Here is a 10,568-nt window from a genome sequence, read left to right as displayed (position 1 = left end):
GACCTGTTTTCCTAAGAGGGAAGTCATCTTTGGCGTCGTACATTCCCAGGACTGGGTGGTTATAGGAGGTTGACACTCCGCTCTGGGGTGGAGAACTCTGGTCAAGGGAACTGTGCTGCGTTTTCCTGGAGAGAAGGCAAAGACAGACGGTTTAGTTTGCCCAGGGCACTGCCCCAGGCACGCTGCAGCCGAGAAGCCACATACAGGATGATCTTTCCCTTGAAACCTCAGCCCCACCTCAACAGACGCACCTCTTCCCTAGGGCCAAGCTGAAGTTAAAAGGAAACAAACAAGATGCTAAACAAGCAAGTAAACATCCAATGCCCACATCCTCCTCTGTGGGACCGGCAGTGCTCGGGGCTGGGATGGGCAGCACCTCTGGCGGTTTTCCTGGTGGCCGTTCTCCACCTGGCCCTGTCCTCTTAGATGGCTCCAGCCCGGTCTGTTCTCTACCAGGGCCACCACTGGCCACTCAGAGAGCCTGTCCCTGGTGGGGAGGGGCAGAGGAAGACAGTAGGCGGCGGCGTAAGGAATCAAAGGTCAGGTCATAGGCAGCCGAGACGGGCCAAAAAACGGTCTAAGAACAAATGCTATGTCTGGGGCTGTCACTGCCACCTGGAGAGAAGGAGCCCATGGGGCCATCTCTCAGCAGAAGGCACCCATCGTCATCTGCACCTTCACCAGTCACCTCCCTCTCCAGGGGAGGAACAGGATGGCAGCTACTGATACCCTGTGCCCAGGGAGCTGACCTATGAAAGGGACTTCCTGTATGAACAGCTGGGTACAACTCCACACCCTCCAGGCGGCAAGACAGGAGTAGTCTGCCAGGAGGATGGCCAGAGGAGGGACATGGGAGGAGGTGGGCCCTGGGCTGGAGTGGGGATGCAGGCTGCCACCCAGATGACCATCAGCAAGGCCTTTTTTGATGGCACTGACAGCTCAGTCTTGCTCAAAACACTGCTGAGTGGAATAAATTCTGAGTCTTTAAACTGTGTAATCTGCTTAATGACTAGAAACAAATTTGCCAACTTACTTATTTGGAATTTGTTAGACTATCTGAATACATAGTACGCCACAGCAATGCACCTGGAGTTATTTGAATTAAGAATGGGAGCTTGTAAATGGGTACAGGTGTATATTTAAATATCGGAGAGCACACCAGTGCAAAGAATGTGCAGAAAGGCACTCACAGACAAAATCAAGGAGGCAAGTCCAGGTGCCTGGGCCGTGGGGTGCTGGGCCGTGCAGTGCTGGAACATGGGGTGCTGGGCCGTGGGGTACTGGGCCATGCAGTGCTGAGCTATGGGGTACTGGGCCATGGGGTGCTGGGCCGTGGGGTGCTGGAACGTGGGGTGCTGGAATGTGGGGTGCTGGGCTGTGCAGTGCTGGGCCATGGGGTGCTGGAACATGGGGTGCTGGGCCGTGGGGTGCTGGGCCGTGGGGTGCTGGAATGGGGTGCTGGGCCGTGGGGTGCTGGAACATGGGGTGCTGGGCCGTGGGGTGCTGGGCCGTGGGGTGCTGGAACGTGGGGTGCTGGGCTGTGAACGTGGGGTGCTGGAAAGTGGGGTGCTGGGGCTGTGCAGTGCTGGGCCGTGGTGTGCTGGGCCGTGGGGTGCTGGAACATGGGGTGGGTGGGCCGTGGGGTGCTGGAACGTGGGGTGCTGGAACGTGGGGTGCTGGAAAGTGGGGTGCTGGGCTGTGCAGTGCTGGGCCATGGTGTGCTGGCCCGTGGGGTGCTGGAACATGGGGTGCTGGAACATGGGGTGCTGGAATGTGGGATGCTGGAAAAGTGGGGTGCTGGGCTGTGCAGTGCTGGAACATGGGGTGCTGGAACATGGGGTGGGGTGCTGGGCCGTGGGGTGCTGGGCCGTGGGGTGCTGGAACGTGGGGTGCTGGGCCATGGGGTGCTGGGCCGTGGGGTGCTGGAACGTAGGGTGCTGGAACATGGGGTGCTGGGCCGTGGGGTGCTGGGCCGTGGGGTGCTGGAATGTGGGGTGCTGGGCCGTGGGGTGCTGGGCCGTGGGGTGCTGGAACGTGGGGTAGTGGACCGTGCGGTTCTGGAACGTGGGGTGCTGGGCCGTGGGGTGCTGGAACGTGGGGTGCTGGGCCGCGGGATGCTGGGCCGCGGGGTGCTGGGCTGTGGGGTGCTGGGCCGTGGGGTGCTGGGCCGTGCAGTGCTGAGCTATGGGGTGCTGGGCCGTGGGGTGCTGGGCTGTGGGGTGCTGGGCTGTGGGGTGCTGGGCCGTGGGGTGCTGGGCCGTGCATCACCTGAGGAGTCGGGGAGCTCCGGAAAACTGCACAGCTTCAGGCCACGCCCCAGCCCCGCCCACTGCTCAGGGCACACCTCCAACCCCAAGCAGCCTTTCGCTATTTCCCGGGGAATTCCACCATGCAGTCAGGCTGGGACACACTTGTCTGCACCTGTGCAGGGCCTGTGGCCTCCAAGTGGGACCACGGCCTTGTGCTAGCCTCCCTTCTCTTCCCTGTAGTTCTGCCCATCCTCTCACAATCTCATGAAAAGGTCTGGGGGCAACACTCTTTCTCTACCAAATAGTGTTTTCAGATTGCGTCCTATGGGGATGTGATCTTGGCTGATTCCAAACTTCTTCGACACCAAGTGACAGTCTGGGACCATGTCTGCATTCACTTTTCCCTTCACAGGAAACACGGAGTGACTTGCACATGCATCCCATGAGTTAAAAAGATCAGTATTTACATAATAAATAATCATGTAAATATATAGAATGAAATTATTATTATATTTGAACGGTAGGGTTTGCTGACCTAAGCAGGAGTTGCAAAAGTTACACTGGTTTAAGATCTAACAGACATTCTCTTACTGCTCTGATCTTTTGAGGAGCTTTCAGTGTTAAAACCCCCACTTTCTTGTCAAACCTTAAAACGAGCAGAGCAGCAGGTGCAGGAGGGGCTCAGCCCTGACCCCAACTGCCAGCGCTGCCCAGTTGGACCACCTGGATGGATCCAGAGACCCCACAGGAACGACCTCACCTCCTGCACAGCCCAGTTCACCGCCAGGGTCCACCCCACGGTGCGTCTGCCCTTCAGACACCAGGAGAGGGCGGCCCTCACCATCAGGGCCGGTCACACCTGCCCAGCTCTGGTCACATGGTCCCAAGCCAGACCGCACAAGCGTGCCCTCCGTGAAGAAGCATCCAGCAGGGCGAGCAGAAGTGAAGCTCTATCCCTGCTGCAATCACACCCGCACTGCACACAATTACCCTCACTCACATCTGCACACCACACAACTAGTAACACCCACTCACATCCGCACATCACACAACTACTCATACCCATGCCTCACACTACTCACACCCACACATACCTGCACCTCACACTATTCACACCCACACACACCTCACCCATACCCATATCTGCATCTCACACTACTCACCTCCACACGTCACACACTCATACCTGCGCTTCACAATATACCCACTCACACCCGCAGCTCACCCAACTCACACCTGCATCTCACTATTACTGGTCCCCACACTTCACACTACTCACACTCATTCACACCGCACACTACCAGCACCCACCCACACCGCACACTACCCGCACCCACCCACACCTCACACTACCTGCACCCACCCACACCGCACACTACCCGCACCCACCCACACCCTCACACTACCTACCCGCACCCCCCACACCGCACACTACCAGCACCCACCCACACCGCACACTACCCGCACCCACCCACACCTCACACTACCCGCACCCACCCACACCGCACACTACCCGCACCCACCCACACCTCACACTACCCGCACCCACCCACACCGCACACTACCCGCACCCACCCACACCTCACACTACCCGCACCACACCCACCCACACTGCACACTACACACACCCACCCACACCGCACACTACCCGCACCCACCCACACCTCACACTACCCGCACCCACCCACACCGCACACTACTCGCACCCACCCACACCTCACACTACCCGCACCCACCCACACCGCACACTACCCGCACCCACCCACACCTCACACTACCCGCACCACACCCACCCACACCGCACACACACACACACCCACCCACACCGCACACTACCCGCACCCACCCACACCTCACACTACCCGCACCCACCCACACCGCACACTACTCGCACCCACCCACACCTCACACTACTCGCACCCACCCACACCTCACACTACACACACCCACCCACACTGCACACTACTCTCACCCACTCACACAGCACACTACTCGCACCCAACCACACTCATACCTGCACTGCACACTACACACACCCACCCACACTGCACACTACTCTCACCCACTCACACAGCACACTACTCGCACCCAACCACACTCATACCTGCACTGCACACTACTCACACCCACATTCCACACCCCACACCCTCTCACAACCTATACCCATCCACACCCCCTAACCTTATGCAAACTCATGCCTACATCCCACTCACACCCCACATCTACCTCACACCCACTTACACACATATCCCACCCACACCCCACAAACCCACACTTCATGCCTCATACCCACCCACACCCCACGCCCACCTCCCACCCACACCCGCATCTCACACTCATACCTGTCACCTTTCCCACGCCTCACACTCATACCCCACCCTCACCTCACCCACTCCACACACCCACATCCCACATTCACACCCTACACTAAGCTCACCGGAATCTCACACCCACACTCACACTCACCCCGGCCACACTCCACACACACACACAGTCACACTGGCCACCCCGTAGAGCCCCAAGGGCAGAACCTGCAGAGCTGCTCCCTCTACCTCACCCTGACCAGAAATTATCTTCCAGTTTTTCAACCTTTCATTTCTCGCGGCCCGGGGATGGGACACAGACGCCAGGCCAGGAGCCAAGGCGCAGCCCCCATGGGGCCCTGGGGCCAACCCGGTGCCACACCTAAAGGCAATCCTTGTCTTCTGGAGAAAGATGGAAAAGCAAATAATGTTTTCTTCTGAACACTGGCTTGACTGTAGAATAAAGCTTCATACAAACCCAACCACTTCAATTCCAAACCATTGCCCTTTCATCAGATTCGTACCAGTGATTTCCAAGAAATACAATGAGGAACCACACGCGCCAGGACACGCCAGCAGAGTGAACACGATGGGAGCCGCATCTGAAATTTATAATTTCCTAGTAGCCACATTAACGTGGCTTAAAAATAAACGAATGGAATTTCAGTATTCGATTAAACCATTATAAAAGCCATCCTTTCAACTTACAATCAATATAAACATATTGACAAGACGCCGTGGGTCCTTCCTTCCTTCAGACCGAGCGTCCGAAATCCCACTCTCCGCATCAGCGGCATGTCCTGGCAGACCCAGCCACGTTTCAAGTGCTTGGGAGCCACGTGTGGCTTGTGGCAGCTACACGGGAAAGTGCCACCTCGTCACAACAGTCTTGAAGCTGGACACGCTGATGCACATGAACACCCTCGGAGTCCGCGCCCTGATGAAGCCACAGCACCACCCATCTCTGCAGCCTCCCAGCCCTGGTCTGCTTTCTCTCACAGTCCATTCGCTTTGCTGACTCTGAATTCTCATCAGTGGAACCATGGGGGTGCCTCTTTGTCTAGGCACCACGCCTCTGGGGCTCCCCCAAGCTGCTGCAGGCGCCAGCGGTCAGTTCCTTGTCACTGCGGAGCAGCATTCCAGTGCGTGCAGGGGCCCCAGTTTGCACGGCCGTTCCCGTTGATGGGAGCTTGGCTGTTTCCATTCTTTGGTGACCGTGACTGTAAGAAGGCGACTCGTCGTGTTGCTTGCTTTCATATGTCTTGGGCAAATATGGAGAAGGGGCATCGCTGGGTCACAGGGTTGGTGGGTATGTGTCTTTGTAGGAAACTGCCTGCCTGTTTCCCCAGGTATGATTCGGATTCCAACGGGCAGCACGCAGAGGTCCAGGGACACCGCATCTGCTCCAGCACCCGGCCTGTGTAACTCCGGCCATCCCCACAGGGATGAAGGGGCTGCCTGCCGTGGTTTTGATTTGCATTTACCTGATGCCCAGCGATGCTGAGCATTTTTTCCACGCTTACTGGCCATCCCCATGCCTTTTTTTTGTGAGGTACCTGTTCAAACCTTTTGCCCATATTTTTAAGTGGGCGGCTTGTCTTTTTACTATTGAGTTATAGGAGCGGGCTCTACATTTTGGATACAAGCGGTGTGTCAGATATATGCATTGTGAATATTTCCTTCCATTCCGTAGCTTGCCTTTTAATTTTCTTAATGGTGCCTTTCAAAGAGCAGAAGTGTTTCGGTTTGCGGAAATATCCCGTTTTGGGTTTTTGGTATCTAGTCAATGATTCTGGCGACCTAAGGAATCTTGCCTCCCACACCCCATCAAGGTTGGGAAAGTTTCTACTAGGTCTCCTTCCAGAAGTTTGATCAGTTCTGCGTCTATGCTCAGGTCTATGACATCTGAACTAATCATGCGTGGTGTGAAGCTGGGGTCAGGGTTTCAGTTCTTTCCCCACGAAGAGCCGATTTTCTGACAAAGTTTCTGCCACCACTCCACGATGTTTAAGTTCAGGGTTCAAATATGGCAAAACAAGAAAACCCCCAGACTCCATGGAAACAAACCTGTCCTCTGGCTGACTTGAGATCAAGTCCTTCCCCCTCCAACCTGAATGTCCCCAGAGCCCTCTGAGAAGAGGTACCCCTCCCCCCTGCCATTAACGCCAGGGCAAGCGGGCCTTGTCCAGGCCAAGACACCCGCCTTGAGCACCCAGCTCACCCAGGGAGTTCCATGAAAAGTGAGTCCTCCCAGCCCCAGCCACTCTGTCACCCCTCCTCCCTGGAAGCCCCCTATCTCCCATCTCTCAGCACGTCCCCCAGCGCCCTGAGGCTGCCCCAGGCCACCCCTTCTCCCGTGGCCTCCCTGACTGCAGGTGCAGCCTTTCCCTGGGCTGCTGCTCCGTCCTCCCCTCAGGTCCAGGTCCAAGTCACTGCCTGGCTTCTACTCCTGCCGGCCTTGCCCCCGTCCGCTCTCCGGTCACTCCTGGGCGAGGAGGCGCCGGCTCCCCACCTTCTTCCACGCTGCCGTGGCCACCCTAGGGGGCTGCCCTGTGCTCACCGCGACCCCTGCTTCCCAGCGGCCCCACTGCTCTGGTCCTGCATCTTCCCGCTGCAGCCTCCCAGACTCTGTCCTCTTCTTCAGAAAGGGCTGCCTGTGCTTGCCCCACTCCCATCACTGTCTTCTCACAGCTCCCTTGCTCGGCTGCTCACAGCCTCCCTGTACACAGGGGTCTAAGGCAGCTCTGCCCCGCCCAGCAGGCTCGGTGCTCCAGCTCTCCATCCTCTGCCAGGCCCCGCGCCCACCCTGCCCCTGGCTCCTCATCCTGCCCTTTCCAGCTTGGGCCCCAGGGGCACCATCTGAACCGCGATCCACACTCCTGTCCCTTGCTCCTTCTGCCCTGCAACCCCACACCCCAGCCCAGCCAGTGGGATAATGGAGTTTCTCCACAACCAGTCCAGGCAGTGGACTGGCTCTGGGGGCACAGATCAGGGTCCCCCCACAAAGTGGGCTCCCGGGTGCCGATCGCCAGCAATTCTCAGGAAGCCTCCTCCTCTCTTAGATCCCCATGGCTCACTGCTGTCACGTGCTGCCTCCCACGGACACTCCCAACTCACTCCTCCCTATGAGTTTTTGTGTCCCGGGTTGAGTTACCCAAATCCGGGCGGTGTGTCTGCCGTGAGTGCAGCTTATGTGCCCCTGGCAAGCACAGCGGCTGCCGGAGCGGAGGGCGTGGGTCACCTGTGCTGGAAACATCTTTTGGGATGTGTCAGGGTAGCTGGCGGCCTCCACGGAAACAAGGGGGATCACGTCCGAGCTGTGGGAGGTTTCACTACACATAGCTGTCCATTTTGAGGCTTGAGAATAGCTACTTTTTTTCCCAATGAAATTACTGATATTTCGATTTACAAAAACTCCCTTATGGGATTTTTTTTCTAGAAATGAAATGAACCTTGAGAGCAGCAGAAAACTACATTTCAAAGCGATCCTCTGTTGCCCTTGCTCACTGCTGAAAGCCGCGTCACCTGCCACTCGCTCGCACTGGGCTCTGTGAACTCGCCTCCGAAGGCCGTCTTTGCATGGCGCGCCGGCTCTCTCCAGTCCTCAGACGAACAAGTCTTTTGTGGTCCCTGCCTGTCAACTGCATGGCCCTGGCAGGGTTTCTAGTATAAAATAACGGAAGTATCACAGGGGCTTCCTGACTAGCCTAAGAATCATTGAAACGTCAGGTGGGAGCGCTGGAGGAGCACAGAGGATTCAGACAAGAGTTCCAGTTTAAGTGGCTCTTATTGTGGCTGAAAAATGGCACAACATTACCAAGAGTAACGACAGGCGCCAGCCCCCGGAGCACTGTTCGGTCCCTGTGGAGGGGGGCCCACCCCATGAGGATGGCCGCCGCGCAAGTATACCCGCAGACCACGTCACTCTTGAGGGGCGCCCACCCCGTGAGGATGGCTGCCGTGTGAGTGCACCCCCAGACCATGTCACTCTGGAGGGGGCCCACCCCGTGAGGATGGCCGCTGTGTGAGTGTACCCCCAGACCACGTCACTCTGGAGGGACCCACCCCATGAGGATGGCCGCCGCGCAAGTATACCCCCAGACCACGTCACTCTTGAGGGGCGCCCACCCCGTGAGGATGGCTGCCGTGTGAGTGCACCCCCAGACCACGTCACTCTGGAGGGGGCCCACCCCATGAGGATGGCCGCTGTGTGAGTGTACCCCCAGACCACGTCACTCTGGAGGGGCCCATTCCATGAGCATGGCTGCTGTGTGAGTGTACCCCCAGACCACGTCACTCTGGAGGGGCCCACCCCGTGAGGATGGCCGCCGCACGAGTGTACCCCCAGACCACGTCACTCTGGAGGGGCCCACCCCGTGAGGATGGCTGCCACACGAGTGTACCCCCAGACCACGTCACTCTGGAGGGGCCCACCCCGTGAGGATGGCCGCCGCACGAGTGTACCCCCAGACCACGTCACTCTGGAGGGGCCCACCCCGTGAGGATGGCTGCCACACGAGTGTACCCCCAGACCACGTCACCCACATCCAAGCACCACTGTGCTTGGGGTTTCAATCCCTCACCCTCCCTCCCTGCCTCAGAAGGTAAACAACTGGGTCCATGCAAATCTACCAATGATCAGACGGTCCTCTGGGCCCCCAGAGAGGAGGCCGGGGTGCTCCCCACACCCACACTTACCCGTACCAGTAGCGGGGGTCGCTGGAAATGCAGTGGTTCAGATTCCGATGGGCCAGTGCCTTCTTTTTATTGAGGACAAATTCTTGTAACTTCATCTTCACTTCTGTGCTGGCCACGGCACCTGTGGGAGAAAGCACAGCGGCGGGTGAAGTGCAGCTCTGCCCTACAGCAGCAATGCAGGGCAGCGGGGCCACGGAGGGAGGGAAGGGCTGGGGACGGCTATGCACCTTCAGGACGCTGTGGCCCCCTGAGCGCTTCCTCAAAGAACCAAGGCAGGGAGGGGTTTTAATAAGAGGTCTTCTTCCCATCAAGATCTTACATAATTGCATTCTGTTTACAATGCAGATTTAATCATCCCAAAGACATATTGTTAGCTAACACAAACACTTCTGAAGGAAGTTTTAATATTCTTATACAAAAGAACACTCTGCATTAGGCAGTGGCAGCGTGGTGGTTGCGTTCTCGCTGCTGCGAAGCAGAAGCTAAGAGAGAAGGCTTTGTGCAAATGGAAGCATCATGCAGGGACAAAGCCAGTCTCACAGGAAGGCGTGCTTCCACACCTGTGCCGACGCGACGGCCAGCTCTGCTTCCAACAGCATCAAAGGCAGCGCCCGTCCTCTCCAGCCTGGCAGCTCAGACTCAGGCAGAGTGACTGCACCAAGTGGGACTGAAGGCGAAACTGTGGTTTTCTTTGTGGCGGTGATTCTTTTTCAAAACCTCATTAAAGGGAACTGGCAAAAAAGGCCAGTCTCACCCTGAACACAAGGCCTGTTAGCACGGAGCCTGCTCTCCTCAGATCTCCAATCTAACCACACAGTACTTCTATCCTTCTTACAGCACCTTAAGTATCTGCCTAGTATTGCATGATGTTCAGATAGCGTTTGCAATGGTCAAAAACACACCGTGGGGTGAGTGAAGCATGTTTACAAAACCACTTTCTGACTGGGAGGCAGTTCTGGTTGTTAGAAACCACGCTGCAGTCAACATGTATGAGTGGGTAACACTGACCATCTTTAGAATGACTTGCTTAGGTCAGGTTGGCAAAGTGACTACATCTGACAAACTTACTATTCTAACCCTTGGCATATCTTGCTAAATTGCTGTCCAAAATATCCCTACACATAGGCCAGACCCGAAGGCTCACACCTGGAATCCCGGCACTTTGGGAGGCTGAGGAGGGCAGACTGCTTGACCACAGGGGTTCAAGACCAGCCTGGACAACATGGCAATACCCTGTCTCTACTAAAAGTACAAAAATTAGCCAAGTGTGGTAGCATGTGCCTGTAGTTCCAGCTACTTGGGAGGCTGAGGCGGGAGA

The 10,568-nt window shown here is 57.0% G+C and overlaps 1 protein-coding gene across 10 annotated transcripts in view; it reads right to left on the bottom strand.

The window, feature by feature from the left end:
- Positions 1-10,568, bottom strand: part of HDAC4 (histone deacetylase 4) — a 357,624-nt gene that overhangs the window by 116,535 nt on the left and 230,521 nt on the right. For all 10 annotated transcript variants that reach the window (XM_050751475.1, XM_050751477.1, XM_050751476.1 and 7 more), the window contains 2 exons: positions 9,251-9,371; positions 4-125 (listed from right to left, as the gene is read on the bottom strand). In XM_050751475.1, coding sequence (XP_050607432.1) covers positions 4-125; positions 9,251-9,371 — 243 coding nt within the window. The remainder of the gene's footprint in view (positions 1-3; positions 126-9,250; positions 9,372-10,568) is intronic.

Source organism: Macaca thibetana, chromosome 12 (genome assembly GCF_024542745.1).
Source record: "Macaca thibetana thibetana isolate TM-01 chromosome 12, ASM2454274v1, whole genome shotgun sequence".
Lineage (NCBI taxonomy): Eukaryota > Metazoa > Chordata > Mammalia > Primates > Cercopithecidae > Macaca > Macaca thibetana.
The sequence above is the reverse complement of the archived record's forward strand: the minus strand, read 5'-3'. Positions and strand labels throughout refer to the sequence as shown.